General features: G+C 44.4%; 1 protein-coding gene across 1 annotated transcript in view; it reads left to right on the top strand.

Annotated features, from left to right (window-relative positions):
- SLC9A2 (solute carrier family 9 member A2) overlaps positions 1 to 15321 on the top strand; it is an 84170-nt gene extending 68849 nt beyond the window's left edge. Inside the window, exons 6-12 of the mRNA XM_084753625.1 lie at positions 1492 to 1581; positions 1969 to 2039; positions 7493 to 7654; positions 8723 to 8819; positions 10461 to 10592; positions 12416 to 12506; positions 13764 to 15321. Coding sequence (XP_084609751.1) covers positions 1492 to 1581; positions 1969 to 2039; positions 7493 to 7654; positions 8723 to 8819; positions 10461 to 10592; positions 12416 to 12506; positions 13764 to 14137 — 1017 coding nt within the window. The 3' untranslated portion in view covers positions 14138 to 15321. The remainder of the gene's footprint in view (positions 1 to 1491; positions 1582 to 1968; positions 2040 to 7492; positions 7655 to 8722; positions 8820 to 10460; positions 10593 to 12415; positions 12507 to 13763) is intronic.
- The last annotated feature ends 1105 nt before the right edge of the window (positions 15322 to 16426 follow it).

Genomic DNA, 16426 nt, shown 5'->3' with positions numbered 1-16426 from the left:
AGTCACAGCTGGTAGATTGTGGTGTATCTGCGAATTCTCCTCTGTTTTCCTTTCTGAAAAAAAATTCTGGGTGTCTTTATTCTTTTAGGTCAATTAAAGAGTGCTCAAGTTCTGTTTCATAGCCTGAGCAATACATTAGTATAGTATGTGGTGTGTAGATGCTAGTTAAGAAAAAATGTCATTGTAATCTAATTATCCTATTTAGAACTTTAAGTGTATTTTTAAATTCTGAGTATTTCTAGTATGCTTCAGGCAAATTTTACAATTCTCTATGTGAGGGTTTAATGCAATTGTCATAAGGTTTTACATACATAAATAAATGCAGATAGAATGTATCCATTGTATGAGTTTAATATGTACATAGTTTCTCTGAGTATATATGCCATATTATATTAGTATACATTAGTTATACAAACACACCCTGTAATCATAATATGATGTAATGTGTAATAAAATAAACATTGCTATTATGTGATATTGTTTATGCTCCTTAAAATAACATATGGGATGGATTGTGTGTGCTGATTTTATACTACTCAGTTTCTTACTATTTAGATATGGAAGGGATTGTCTTAAGTTTTAGAACAAACATACAAACTATCAGTTTGCAACAAACTCTTGTTGCAACACTTCTTGCCTTTTCTCTGTTGGCTCTGGTTGGAGTACAACTTGCAAAGCTGTGCCTGACACTGGAACCGAGTGACCTCTAACATCTGTGTCTCTAATGCAGATGCTCTTAATGTTTCCTTATTGGGTGAGATGTTACTATAGTTTTTCAGAGTTCTTTATTCAGAGTGTGGCCTTTCCTTCATCTGCCCCCTAGTTTGTTTATTCAGCAGCCTATAGTTTTCTCCATTTCTCAAGTTGACTCCCGAGTGTGCCTACCTCGCTCTTGCACGATTTCCCACTGCTGCTCATTGGCTATTCTGGGGTCTCTGCCGGGAGAGGGTGCCAAGGCCTTCAGGGTTCCTGCTGAGTGCCTCCTCTGTTCGAAGCTTCCTTGGCTCTCTCCATGTGTCTGTCTGTCACTCCTCTTCTGCCTGCTTGCAAATGTGTTGGGATAGAGATGACCTTCTTTTAGACCCAAAGTCCTAGAGCCATGGCCCCTCTGTTCTGGTGCCCAAACCCACGGCAGGCTTGCAGAAGCAGCTTGGTGAGCGCTGGCTCAGTAGAGCGCGAAAATGGGAGACATGCTGGAGGGTTTTTACCTGAGTAATACAGCAAGTAGCCAATTCCACTGAACTTCATTGTTTTTTACAGTAACCTTCTAATTTCTCCCATTTTGGGCATCTGTCTTATGTTGGAAATGGTATTCTGAAAATAAGACATCTGTGGAAAAGAGAGATGAGAATAGTAACGTTTTACATTTACTAATTTAACTCTTAGCAACCGTCCAGCTTGCACTGGTGGCCAGCGAGGTGATAAGCTATAGCTGAACTTTTTTTGTCTGAGAAGACTTAATTATTCATGTACCTATGTTCTTTTCTGCAGGGAATAACCATCCGACCGCTGGTGGAGTTTCTTGACGTTAAGAGATCCAACAAGAAGCAGCAAGCTGTCAGTGAGGAGATCCACTGCCGGGTGGGTGCTGGCTGCTGAGCAGCTTAGTTAATATGTAACTCCGCTGCTGAGAGACAGCTGCACCACTGTGCGCTTCAGGAAAGGAAGGGACGAGCAGCCCAAGGGGATGGGGGAGGCATCCAATCCAAGCCTATTGAAGTCCTGAGTCAGCAGAGGGCGAGTAAGGCCTTCAATCTGAACATGTTTTTACCAGCCATTTCTTATAATTGTGAAAATTATGACCAAACTTAGGATGATCAAAGTAGTAAGATATTGCCAAACAAACAACTGAAGATAAGTGATCGACATACTGCTTTCAACAAAACTGGCCTTGGTGTGATGTCAGTCCAGTGAATATGACCAATTGCAGAAAACCTAGATAATTAGCCTATCTTTCTTCTGTTTTAGTTTTTTGATCATGTGAAGACTGGGATTGAAGATGTTTGTGGACACTGGGGTCACAACTTCTGGAGAGACAAGTAAGAATCCTTACAACACCCTGTCAGAGTGGCCCTGGGTCACTCTTGGAAGAGAATATACTAAATTGTGCTGTTCTCCAGGATGGAAATCCTATGTTGTGCCATTGGATTTTTTTTTTTAAGGTTACATAGTGTCACACTCTTGTAATCCCAGAACGCTAGAGGACAAGGCAGGAGGCTCTACAAGAGTTTAAGGGCAACCTAGGCTGTTAGTGACTGTCCCTAGGGCAGAGCCACACTAGCTAGGAGGAGCCTCCATGCTTACCTTGAGGAAAGTTACTTCTTCAGTGTCTGCATGATGGAAGAAAGACCACTAAATGACAAAACATTCTGCAACCCTTAGCCAAGTTCCTCAGAAGCAGTCGAGCAGCTTTCCCATGCAGATTCCATGGCTGGGGCCAACCTTTGTGGCCGTTTCCTCACTGCAGAGGAACCAAGAGTTCCACTCAGTAGGTTAAAGGTCAAGGATTCCATTCCCGTCTGTTCTGACACATCAGGGTGTGGCACATCCCAGACACAGAGATACACAGCACCAGGCAAAATAGTAAACCTGTACAAAAAACATGAGCATGCACTTAGCATCCATGGACCTGAAAAATCACATTTATAGAAGTACACCTGTGCATGTGCGTGCGTGCGTGCACACAAACAGACACGCACACACACAAACACATTTTGTTGTTGTTGTTGTTGTTTTGAGACAGGGTTTCTCTGTGTAGCCCTGGCTGTCCTGGACTCACTTTCTAGAACAGGCTAGTCTTGAACTCACAGAGATCCACCTGCCTCTGCCACCCAGTACTGGGATTAAAGGCAACATGTGCCACCAGTGCCCAGCATGAATTTACTTTTTAAAAATGGCTCTGTGGTGGTCAGATACAATTTAGTACCTGTCTTATGGTTACAAATAAGCTGGGCACCATTGGCTAGACAGAACGATGAGATCAAGAAGTGAGGGGATGTTGGCAGCTGCATTTGAGACAGGGGGCCCAGAACCTATCTCTCACCAGCTAACTGGAGCCCATGGTAGCTCTCCTTTCCTCTGGACACATTTGGTACCATCCATGGTAGTTATCATAAGCAGCCATGCTGGGACGTGCTAATGCTACTGACAGACCCCTTTTCTTACAGAGCGATCTGTGAGCTGGGGCATGTGTCATTGGCTAGGACACACTTCAAGCTGGGACATGAGGTCAGAGGGACGCAGTCAAGACTGTACTGGGATATTTCTTCTCGCTTTTCCTCTCTAACTTACTGAAATTTCACGGTACTACCCAGTCGCTTATATAAACTTACCCGCCTGTTGATCTATGTGTTTAAAATGGCAGAACTTTGAAAGCTTAAGTTTGCTCACACATGTAGTATGGTATTGGGTTACAGAAGATGCGTATGTCACAGACTTGGTCATCAAATTACATAATAGACACAACAAAGGACCAACGAAGCAGTCAAATAGTAAACAGCTCTCTTTCTCTCTCTCTCTCTCTCCCTCTCTCTCTCTCTCTCTCTCTCTCTCTCTCTGTGTGTGTGTGTGTGTGTGTGTGTGTGTGTGTGTGTGTGTGTGTTTGCCTATGTGTGATTGGAAAATGAGGGGGAGAAAGAGGGGCAGACAGAGTGCTTAAGGAATGCAGTGGGTTACAAACACAAAACTTAAAGCACTGGATGTTAGAATGTCCCTTGAACTTAGCCTTATTTCATAAATCAAGGAGAGATGCTTTTGTACAGGCTGAACACCCAGTTAGCCACCTGGGTGCACCATGTAAGAAAGCAGACTAAAGCTGCTCTGTCAAACTCTAGATAAATCGCCATTTCTCTTAGGAAGCCTTTCTTTTTCTTTTTTTTCTGGAGGTGGGATTAAAGCCAGCCCACACTGCCTGCCTTGCTCTCTCTCCAACCCTGTGGTACAGTCTAGAAGTTTCCTCACATGGATGAGCCCTTTAACAAACCCAGAAAGCCAACTTTTTCTTCTCTTTCGCTGTTGCTTTATCTTCTCCCTCTGGACTCAATCCCGTCTCCTTCCTGTAGCCTCCCAGTAGTCTCTCAGCGATGAGTGAGTCAGAGACATAACACAGACGAGCAGGCTTCCTTTCAAAAGTGAAGATCTCATTGCTTGTTCCTCCCACTCCTGTGAATCCAAGTACGGAGAATACAGACATGTGAAGGCAGACTCTAGGTCAGTAGCCCCTGGACACTATTAGGGACAAGAGATGATGCCTTATTTGGCTTTCTGCTGCTGTGACAAAGACCTGAACCCACAGCAGCTTGTGAAAGAAAGGACCAATTTGTCTTACATCTTGCGGTGGACTCTGAGGGGGAAGTCAGGTGGGAACAGAGACCTGGGAGGGCCATTGCTTCCCAGCTTGCTCTTCATGGCTAGCTCAGCCTGCTTTTCCATACGACATGCCCCAAGATGGCACAGCCCACAGCTGACTGTCCTCTCCTGTATCAACCATGAATCAAGAGAGGGCCAACCTTGCAAAAACACTCTCTCAATTGAGGTTCCTGCTTTCTAGTTTGTGTCAGATTGAAAAAAAAAAAAAAACAACCTAACCAGCACAAGAGGCTGGGAGTGAGTTTGTGGTCCTTTTGTGATCTCAGGTGATAGACAGAGGAAATCATGTGTCAGGCAGCTCATGTCCCTGAGGTCCATGAATGCCTTGCAGAAAGACCTCTCAAGAAAGCCCAAGCTGGACTGTGGGCATTAACAAGAGGACAGTTAACTTGCCTGTCTTGTGTCTTGGAGCAAATGTTGTTTTCCTGTGATGTTTTAGTCAGCAACAAATAGCTTAAGTTTTAATTAATCCATTTTAATTTCATTTCTATGTTCAATTACCACACAAACTACAAGGCAATTTTTTTGACTGTCATATATACTGCACAATCACCAGCAAAGTGGACATGGGAGACTGGGTGCTGCCAGAAGCTATTTTCCCATACATCCTGCACAGGCCCTCTCCAGTCTGTGCAGAACCATTGACACTGCTATAAAGATTGTCCACAGAGATGTTATGGCCGCCTATCTCTCCCTTTGCTCCAAAGCAGTGGTGTTACAGAGTCCCATTGGCCCTGGAAGAGAATTCTTGAGACGCTTGCTTTGATCACTTGAGAACAGAATGAAAGGTGACACAGTGGGGACATTGCTCAGGCCCAGCAACCAGGAGCCTAAGGATGTGAAAGAGAACACCCGTACGGAGCCTGGCAGAGGAACGGAACGGGGAATAAAGCAATCAGAAAGCACGCCCTCCCCGTGCAGGAGAGCGCAGCCGCCACTCCCATCCGTGTCCGCTCTCCACTCTGTTTATCTCCAGCAAAAAATCTAAAACAATAACAGTCACATGAGAAGCGCTAGAGACTTTGTATTCCTGTTGAGAATCCTGGCTCAGGGAGCCTCACACAAAATTCAAAATAAACATCGGAAAGAGTAGGCCCAGCCTCCCCGTAGCAGTGGGTCACTAGCACAGCGTATTCTGGGTGGCTCTTTAATTATACAGAACCCTTAAGCATTCAGAACAAAGGACCAGTGCCAAGAACGTGGGTTAGCATTGTTTTGCTCACGGCACAGGTGTGCCAGTAAAGTTCTTTGGGTCGGTGGTGAATCAACGTTATATACGTATTTATTTCTTGACAAGTATTTATTGCGTGTTGTTTTACTTATATGCTGGCATGTGGTGTTGCATAACAAGCCATCCACAAGGCCAGCTGATCAAAATAGCAGTCATTCATTATTAAACTGTGCGAGTCTAGAAGTTCCAGGTAGGCTGGACTGGGCTGGGCTAATCTGGGCTGGGCTTGTTCTTGCTGCTGCAGGCAGGATGGGAGTCAGCCAGAGCTGGGCTCCTATGGTGGAAGGAAAATAATGAATTTGCTCCCATGCTGATCACCTTGGTTCATACCACTTCATAGATACGAGGGTGTAGATACACACCATCTGGGATTCAGCCTCTGTGATCATGATGTCATGTTAAGCCTCTTCCGTCGCGATGTCAGGAGATTAGTCACCAAAATGAGTAACGTTGTTGATCTCGGTGACCAGGTAAAAGGCAAAGGTTATCTAGACTATGACAGAAAGCCGTTGCTGGGTTTTGGCAGATGCGGCTACGGAAAGGCACTGGGGCCAAGTGATGCGTCCATACTACACAAGCTCACACTGTGCCTGGCTTATCTCTCCGCGTTAGTGATGCAGGGGTGGGGGGCAAATCCGTGGGGTGCTGGTGTTTTCATTTGATTGCTAGGTGATGGACTACAAGATGAAAGGGGAAACACCATATCATGCTACGAAATGATAGCCGCCGTGTAGAAAATACAGCTGAGCAGTGGGAGAGGAGCTGGGGTGCAAAGGACTGCACAGCCAGCACAGGGGGGAAGGAGATGCGCCCGGGAGCTCAGCAAGCAGGGGTTCCTCTGAGACAACTGCCTGCTGCCTGCTGCTGAGAGACATAAGGGCTCTGAACGAAAGCATTCCCAGTAGGTGGGACAGTGACTATAAAGACCCTCAGAGTACAGAGGGCGAGGGTCAGAGGTAGGAAGGAGCCCACACAGGCAGCTCTGCACTGAGGGGCAGGCTCAAACTCCACCACAAGAGTGCGGCGCCATACCATAACTCAGATAGCATTCCCACCAGAGACTCTGGTTTCTGTGCTGAGACTACACACTACAGGCATAGGGACACCTAGTAGGTGCCCATATCCGTTTTAGAGTCCAGATTAAAAAAAAAAAAAAAAAAGAAACCAGTGGCATCTGGGACCACAATGACAGCACTAGAGGTGGTGAGAAGTGACCACACTTTTGTATGCATTTTGATGGTGGAACTTAGATTGCCAATGGAGTAGTATGGAATATTAGTTGACCAGGGCTAGTTTAAACAGCAGTCATGGGTTGTCTCAATTTTATGAGGAATATAAAGTCAAACACAGGTTGTTGGCAGGAGCTATTCACCTGGAGGGCACTAAGGAAAGGAAATATTGCTTTTTGCATGCAGGGGCTGGGCTCTCGTGACTGCTCACACTGTGTCTCTTTTGTGCCCGTGTCTAACCAGTGTGCCAGTCACACTGAAGAGAGAGAGCCCACCATCATCTCAACTTAATCATGTTTGTGAAAACCGTATCTCTCAATATGGTCTTAGTCTGATGCTCTAGAAATTAGGAATTTAACATAGAAGTTTTTGTCGGGACACCACAGCCTGTTACATAGAATATAGAAGAGAAAGGTTATGCAAGGAGCCAAAGAGTTTGACCTGATAGGGGTTGGCGAGGCCTGGAAGATCGGCTCACTTTGAACACTCCAAGTTTGGACTCTTGTTAATTACATCACACATGCCTGCGTTTATATGCCCACAGAAAAGCATATATAAAAACATGCATATGGTAAGACGAGCTCAGTATTGCTAGGGTTTTACTTAGTACCTTTAGTATCCAGTGAAGTATTTGTTAATTTAGATTCTGACTTCTTATTTATAGGTTTAAGAAATTTGACGACAAATACCTTCGGAAGCTTCTGATTCGGGAAAACCAGCCCAAGTCTAGCATCGTGTCCTTATATAAAAAGCTTGAGATAAAACATGCCATTGAGATGGCGGAGACGGGGATGATAAGCACGGTCCCCTCGTTTGCATCGCTCAAGTGAGTATCACTTTGCAGGGTGAAGCTAATATCAACAAGGATGCTTTGGTATGGGGTTGAAACCCGTGCCAGTGCTAATATTATTAGAATAGTAGTATTGTTGGTGTAAGGCCTAGGGTGGTGGCTGAAGAACTCACAACAGAGTGGAGTTCTGGGTAAAGGTCAGAGCTCTGCGTGTGTAATACGAGTTTTATGTTATCCTTGTGCTGTGTTATACTAGGAATGGCGAGTCCCAAAGTAGTGTCATACTTGGGGTCTCTGTGCCTTTGTCAAATTAGCTTGGGAAAGTTTACTACTGGTTGAAAGTGAGTTAAGCTTCTCTCAGCCTTGTCAAATGGAATGTTCTCAAGGTGTGTTGTTAGATTTGCTAGATGGTTATACACAGAATGTAGCTGTCTCCTTATTGACTGTTCACAGTAGTGCACTTAGCCTTGGGGAACACAGACACGGCCCCTGATGCAGTGATTCCCAACCCTGGCTGAAATCTGGAAACACCTGGGGAAGATTAAAGACCCTAGAGGCCCGTGTCACTCCACAAGAACTCAACACAGATTCCCTGGTGATGAGGCTTAATAAAATAGAGCTGCTTAAATTTCCATTGCAAGGGGCAATCAGCATTGCTTTCTGCTAGGAATAATAAGTAGATAACACTGTGAGTAATTTTTTCAAAACTGATCACATGGGAAGCTGGCTGTGGTGACATACCCCCACAGTCACGGTGTACTGAGGTCAAGGTGTCAGGAGGGTCGGCTCCAGGACAACCTGGGTGACAACATGTGACATGGGGAGGTGGGGAAAAAGTGATATAATGAATGACTCCAGACCTCATGCACAGTTAAGCTTACCAGGAATGATTTTATCATGGAAATAAGTCCTACAAACTTAATTATTCTAAAACCGAGTATTTTAAAATATTTAGAATGTTTGAAAATATTGAGCAATCCCTAACTGCACTTTTTAAAAACCAAAGTCTTACTCTGGAGTAATGATGTTATAACACTAAAGAAGTAATTAATGATTCTGAAATGTTTCATAAGATAAAATACATTTCCCCCTGAATTTTTACAGTGATTGCCGTGAAGAAAAAATAAGGAAGCTTACACCAGTCGAAATGGATGAAATTAGAGAGATATTATCAAGGAATCTCTATCAGATCCGTCAGCGGGTAGGAAAAATTTATGTATCAAAACACTTGCTTGATTATGGCTAAAAACCTGCTCTCCAGCTGGCACCATAAGTAGATTGCTCCATAGATACCAGTCCTTGTGAACATCGAAGGCAGCACCCCATCCTGGAGACTCCCTAAGTTCTCCCAAACACCTTAGCAGAAGCATCAGAGGCCCAGGGGTTCTGATGCATAGGGAGGCGTGGGCTGAGCAGGGAGGAAGAATCCAGCTAGTGGCTTTTATGTATGAAGGTACTTGTAGGTCAGTTGTTAAGGGCGTGCCCTGGTCTTCTAGGGGGCCTGAGCTCTATTTCCAGCACCCATGCAGGGTGGCATGCCATCACCTGTAACTCCAGCTCCAGTGGGATCCAGTGCTTCTTGGACATCTGCACACATGTGCACACTCCCCACATAGACACACACATACACGCATACACACACACACACACATACACACACACACACACACACACACACACACGATAATAAAATACAACCTTTCAAAAGTCTTATAGGTTGTTAGACTGTAAATTGATCAATTCATAAAGTACTAAAGTTTCTTTGTATCTTCTGAGCCACTTCTTTCATTGTATTTCCAATGTTAACACCCTACTATGAATGCACAAGTGATATGGTAATAACACGCCAATGATTCCAGAGTCTTATCATTTGCCAAGAATCATTTAGCACACTGCTTGTCTTCACTCCTCTGCGCTCCTCAAAGTGCAAGGCATGACTGTTGTCTCCGTCTCACAGATAAAGAAGCTGAGGCAGTCCCAGCTTGGCTGGGACTATAGCTTCCTGTTTGAAATTTAACAGGGCAACAGTTGTTGTTTCTAGGGTAATCCGGGGGCTCTGCTGCCTAGCTCCACTTCCTCCAACATGGTCTGATCCATGGACTCACTTCAGACTCCCATACTCTGCCAGCCCCATTCTAGACCCGATAACACATGGGGCTTACGCAGGGCTGACTGAGCGATTGCTCCTGTGGTTCTATTAGACTCAGATGTCCAACTACATGGTGAACTTCTTGAGACACAAGCAGGACATAATGTGACGTCACCTTTTCACTGGCCTGAAGGACCTAATGTACTTCAGGACATGGGTTGCTTTCAAGACGTTCATGCCAAATTCTATCAGGAAATGAGCTTAATTACTAAATGTCCTGCATGAGGGGAAAGATCTGCATAGTCCCTGTTTATAGATGATGGTAGCTTGTGGTGACATCTCACCATGGGAGCCCTGAGATCGGTCAGGAGGATGTGCTGCCACCAAGTGTCAGCATGACTCATGTTTATGACCACAGTCTCTACTCGGTAGAGATTGTGTTTGAAAATGATTTTTGTTTTACTGTTAATCGCAAACAAAGCAGAGAAGGCCTTTGTGAATTAAATTGCTTTTCTAATTTACAAAGCCAACACTTTTCAATAAAGAAAAAAAACATACTCACTGGCTTATAAATTAATTAACTCTTTGAAAATCTGAGTGTTAACTTTGAGATTCTAGATCGTCATTTGGGTTTCGTCCCACAGAGGAGGCGACCTCACTGATGTAAACCCAACAAAAAGTCAAGCTTTAAGTTGAGGAGAACTGACTGATTGGTCATTTGGTAACAACGTCCCACGTGCATTGTCATTTCAGACCTTGTCATATAACAGACACAACCTGACGGCGGACACGAGTGAGAGGCAAGCCAAGGAGATCCTGATCCGCAGGCGGCACAGCCTCCGGGAGAGCCTCCGGAAGGACAACAGCTCGAATCGCGAGCGCAGGGTAACTGCTGCCTTAAGACTCCCAAGTCTCCCAAGGGCAGAGCCCTGAGCTGTTCCGCTGACCAGCTGGAAGGGAGACTCTCTGACTGTGCTGGTTGAATAGCTGCTGAGAGCCAATCCCCAGATATCCTGGGGTGGAATAGATAGTAACATCATTGTACCGCATGGAGCGCTATGCTGGAAAGGTTTACTACTACGAAGGAGAGGCTTAAGGCCAGCCTGGGCAATTAGTAAGACATACCTTAAGAACAAAAGACAAATAACAGCTCATTCCTTTAATAGTACTCTTTTTTTTTTTTTTTTTTGCTTTTGTTTTATTCAAAATCTTACATAACCCAGGCTGGTCGTGAACTCATTGTATAGCCAAGGATGCCTTCGAACTCCTGATTCTCTTAGTTCTGCCTCCCATGTGCTGGGTCTATAGGCTTACATCACTCTACTCACTTTATATTCTTGCCAGTCTTACTTATATGGAATTCACTGGAGAATAAAATGAATGGATTCCTATGCCTAAGAGTCTTATGCCAGTGGAGAAAAAAAAAATTCCAGCAATAAAATATACATTATGTTATACTTGACTACAGTAAGCACTTTGGAGAAAATATATGTGTTTGGGGGCTAGAGAGGTGTCTCAATAGTTAAGAGCACTAGCTACTGTGTTTAGTTCTAAGCACCCACATGGTAGCTCACAACTCTCTGTAATCCAGCTCCAAGTGATCTGACACCCTCACACAGACACCCATGCAGGCAAAACACCAATTCCCATGAAGTAAACCATATATATAACATATATGTATGCATATGTAATAGAAATGTGTATATATATATGTTTTAAAAGCCAAAGAAGGATGTTAATAGACATAATTAAATCACAGTTTTAATCAGAGTGGCTTGGCAAATGTAGACCCTGATACAGTGGCATGTGCACGCTGCTGGGATGTCTTCTGCAGACGTGCTGTTGAATAATTCCTGGTGAGAACACCACGCATGAGGAGAACGTCACAGTCTCTCAGTGACGTTATCTTCTGAGAACACTGTTGCATAGTCCATTGGCCTTTGACAGTCATGTAGCCTACGACTACATTTGGGATATCAACAACAGGTACCAGGATACAAACTGCTGAAGGCAGGCAGGTCTCACCTTCTCTGTAGAGCTACTGGAAGGCCTGAGTGCTTGTGGATGTGAGCATTCACAGTGCAGTCCAGCTAGGCAGGGGCTGGTGTCTCAGCGGATGAGACTCACTATTGACAATGACACTCAGTCATTGACTGATATGACGTGGCAGGCTTTTATTTTCTAGAAAATTCTATGTTGGATCCTCAGAGATGTGTGAACAGGAGAAAGCCTTTCTATGTATAATAAGCAGCAGTGGCCATTACAAATTAGCTCTGGAAACTAAAGATCAATATTCAAAATATAAGTAACTTGATTTTGTAATACTTTGCTATTCTGCCATTTTAGGACATATTGAAATAAATGAAACTGAAATGGTCGCATTTTAGTGTAGCTCCTTCCTCAAGTAGTCTGCATCTTTCTGATGAACTTCCATAGGCAAGGGGGTCAGTTTCCTCTAAGGGCCAGTTGCTTCCACACCTCATTAATGGCGCTCCCATAGTCTCTTCCTTCTGTATTGATTGTGATTCGTTGGGTTTGGAAGGCATTGGGTTGTTGAAGCATGCTAGTTACAGGGTCTAGAAAAGTATCGACTTTAGGATGAACAACTAAAAGTATATTTAAAATTCTAGTGTTGTCATAAAACGGTGTGTGTAACACAGTAGGTGGCACTTTTGTTACCGGAACAATGTTTTCTACTTCTTTTACAGGCTTCCTCTTCAACCTCTCGGTATTTATCCTTACCTAAAAATACAAAGCTGCCAGAGAAGCTGCAGAAAAAGAAGAAGATTGCAAATGCAGGTAATTACCTGGAACAGAAACGCTTTCTGATCTGCTAGCTGATGCTTATAAAGTAAACCGTCCTGGCTTCTCCACTAAGGATGAGTGAGCTCAGTCACTTGTGACCGCCCCCCCACCCCCCAAGGAACAGCAGGCTCCATTTTATTAGCATTGTGACCTTGGTTAATGGAGCTCTATTCATATTACAAATAATCCAATCACTCGTTTTTCTTTCTTTACTTTTTGTTTTGTTTTTATTTTTTACTCTTTTTTCATAATAATCCTTTAATATAGCAAAAGCAAATTCATTACACCAGAAGATGTATAAATATATACATTTGTACAGTAATTCTAATTTGGACTATAGATTTTTACTTCCTTGTTTGATAGTAATCTCATGTGTACACACACACACACACACACACACACACACACACACACACATACACACAAGTTCTTTTCTGTAAAACCCAGAACCACATTAGGATTCCATTCTGCTAAAATATGGGATGTAACAATTCAAACCCCCTTTGCTTGTTTATTGAATTCACCAAGAAGAGGACAGTCTAAAGGTTGTTTGTGGCAGTGGCAAGAGGGATAAGAAACCCAAAGCAAGAGAAACGGAAGGCAGAGCAGTGACTAGTCACAAATGTCTCCCTACATTCGATGCTACAGATGCAGCAAGTAGGCAAGGGGTGGGTTCTCGAAGTGTTCTTCCTATGAATTCCATCCCCCAGAGCCGGCTCTAATGTCTAACCATCCTTCCCTTGCCTTAGGAAGTGTATACTGATGCTTTGGTACTTCTGTGGGCATGTAAAGTGCAAAGCTGCATGCGAAATTCCAGGTGAAGGGAAGAATCTAAGCAGCAGGAAGTTGTGAGATTGTTTGCCAGTGTTAGAGGCAGAAACTGAGCCCCTGTGAAAGGATGGGGGAGGGGCAGCCGCAGAGGAGACAGAGCTTCTCAAATTGAATTCCAGCCCCAATACTTATTTGCTAATCTCTGTTGGAGCTACAACCTCTCTGTAAAAGTAGGATTATGAGGTGGAGTCGGTGGGGAAATGTGTTTACCAGTTAAAAGTTACCTGTTTCAAAATTAGCACGGACACACTTTTGTGACACAGATATTCCAAGCTACTCAGCTGGAGTACGGCGAGCCTCCTGGCTGGCCTCTTCCCCGAGTCCCCTAGGAGTGGTGCAACTCGCTGGGTGTTTGATGTGGGTCGTCCTGTCTCTCTGTTCTGCTCCACTTGCCCACACTGCCTTTTTGTTCTGTGACAGGTGGCAATAGCAGCGACTCGGACACAGATGCAGGAACCACCGTGCTCAATTTGCAGCCCCGGGCCAGGCGCTTCTTGCCAGATCAGTTCTCAAAGAAACCCCCGCAGGCTTACAAAATGGAGTGGGAGAACGAGGTGGATGTGGGCTCTGCACGAGTGCTGCCCAGTACCCCTCCAGCGCCCCGCAGTAAAGAGGGGGGCACGCAGACACCGGGGGTACTGAGGCAGCCTCTGCTCTCCAAAGACCAACGGTTTGGCCGGGGCAGGGAAGACAGTTTGACTGAAGACGTTCCACCTAAGCCCCCACCGAGACTGGTGCGTCGAGCGTCAGAACCCGGGAACAGGAAAGGGCGCTTCGGCAGCGAGAAGCCATGACGTAAAGCCAAGGCAGTTTCGGATGAATGGGCTAGCATGGTTGTGGCTTGTTACTCAGACTTGATCGGCTATGGAATCCATTTAAAGGCCTCTATCTAGAAGCATCCTTTGGGTGGTAGAGCCAAGCCACTGATTTATGGGAGGAATATTTATCTATCCCAAGAAGAGGAAGGAAGTCCCACAAAATGGCTTTCGGGACCTTTGGCTAGTAAATATGTTCTTTGCAAGCCTGAAAGAAAAAAAAAAGTGTGCCTTTATTGAACTTGAATGACAGAACTTGAAAATTTTAACACACCTTTGTTGGTGAAAAATTTAATATATGCCTCAGTTTTTATTTATGAAAAATGTGTTTATCTGTAGAGATCATTTTTTAAGGGAATAGCACTACACGTGGTGAGAACATCTTTTCAAGGGGGTGATGGTCAGCGCCTAGACGTGGGTCCTAACATTCCCGATCCCACCTTTCCCATCCTGAGCTGATGGACCACTTGGTGAGGTAGAACATCGTCCATAGCAGAGGAATGCGTAGGCAGATGCAACGTCATTGGCTCTCAGGAGTGTGGGCCGGAAGTCCCTGTACAACTCTGAAACAATGAGGGACAGACTGCTTTTAGTCCGTTCCTGTGTTTCCCATGGCTTTGGAGTAACGTGTAACACCCCCACCCCAGTTTTTTTCTAGGAACAGAAAGATATGGGCAAGATCAGCTCATAGCGTTTATAGACTTGATGGCAGCTCCCGAGAAGCCCCATCTGTGAGGACCTCTTGTGGTCAGTGGGGGAACAGAGCAGCAACTACTGACCGCTTGGGGTTTTTTTTATTAGGTGATGCTGGGGGAAAGCGGAGGCGGTTACTTTCATAGGCATCCATGTTCACCGTCTTTAATAAAATTGTCCTGTGGTACACTCAGAACTCCAAGCTGGGAAGGGTGGAAGCTTACACAAACCGTCTTCCAACGTGGAAGGGAAGGGGGAGCCGTCAAGTTTGGCCTTTGATGAGGAAGCACTTTGGAGAAAAACCCTACTTTTTGCACTAGTCTATAATTTGTTACCTCTTCGTCTTTGATAATGTAGTGACTCAAATTTTGTCGTTAAACATTAAATCCTATTCTCTGGAGTACTTTTTTAGGAATGTGGCAGAAAGGAACAGTGGGACACAATCATTAAAGATTCATATAAAAATCAAAGTCTTTTAAGCTGTACATTCTTTGCCTTGTCATGTGTTTTCTGAATAATTGTCCTTTAAGATATGCCTGGGTTTACATTTTAAATGAAGCCACTGCTGTAGTTTCTACTGGATCCTTTCAGCCACAGGAAAGGATACAAAGCAGCTTGGGGGCGGGGTCCTCCATTGCTTTTCTGTGGCTGCTATAAAGCTGTCCATTGACCTAGAAGATGCTTACAAAGGAAAGGGCTTCTTTCGCCTTATGCTTCCGGGTCACAGTCCATCATGGAAGGCAGTCAGTGCGGGGACTGAAGCAGAGACTATGAGGAAGGTTACTGCTTGCTTTCGGCTCATGCTTACCTTGCTTCCTTATACAGCCGAGGCTCGCCTACGAGGGGTCACAGAGGGCTATGTCCTCCCACAGCGATCATCACCAATAGCGATCTTTCCAGACATGCTGGCCACAGGCAGTCTGCTCAAGGCAACTCTTCAGCTGAGAGCCCCTCCCCAGGTTACCTGTGGTCGTCATTACAGGTTGACAGCCCAAATTAACCAGGACAGACGATAAGAGTGTGTAGAAGTGAGACCAAAAAAGCCCTGCCTCCCGCTCTCCCCCGTCATTAATGTGGCTTTTCGTGTGCTCCCATCTTGAGTTCTGCTAGACCATCACGTGATAAGGGGAATTACGTACAGTGGCAAGCCCACATGGACCCACGGGACACATAAAAAGTGCAACTGGAAAGCTACACGTTTAAAACTCTGTGCCAAGGAGGAGAGTCTCTATTTTAAATGACCACGTTTTTATAATCCATGTATTCCTTCTGAAAAGAAATAAAAACCTTTATAGGTTTTACTATAGAAATAGAATTCATAAAATGCTATGATGTTTATTTTCCAAAACACATAATCACTGTGAAAAGTAAATAATTTATTGGCTACTGGCAATGGAGGCGGAAGTCGAACATAACCTTCAAATAGTACTGGTTTTCTATATTAATAAATATCATAAGGAATACTATATTTCTGGAACCTAAGGAAGAAACATTAAGTAGGGTGCTGTGACACTTCAGGCTAAGTAGGCCAAATTCAGCATTCACTACAGAAAACATCACATAAAATAGTTGTGA

This window comes from Acomys minous (genome assembly GCF_964271855.1).
Source record: "Acomys minous genome assembly, chromosome: 13".
Taxonomy (NCBI): Eukaryota; Metazoa; Chordata; class Mammalia; order Rodentia; family Muridae; genus Acomys; species Acomys minous.
Note: the sequence above shows the minus strand (reverse complement) of the source record. Positions and strands in the feature narration are given on the sequence as shown.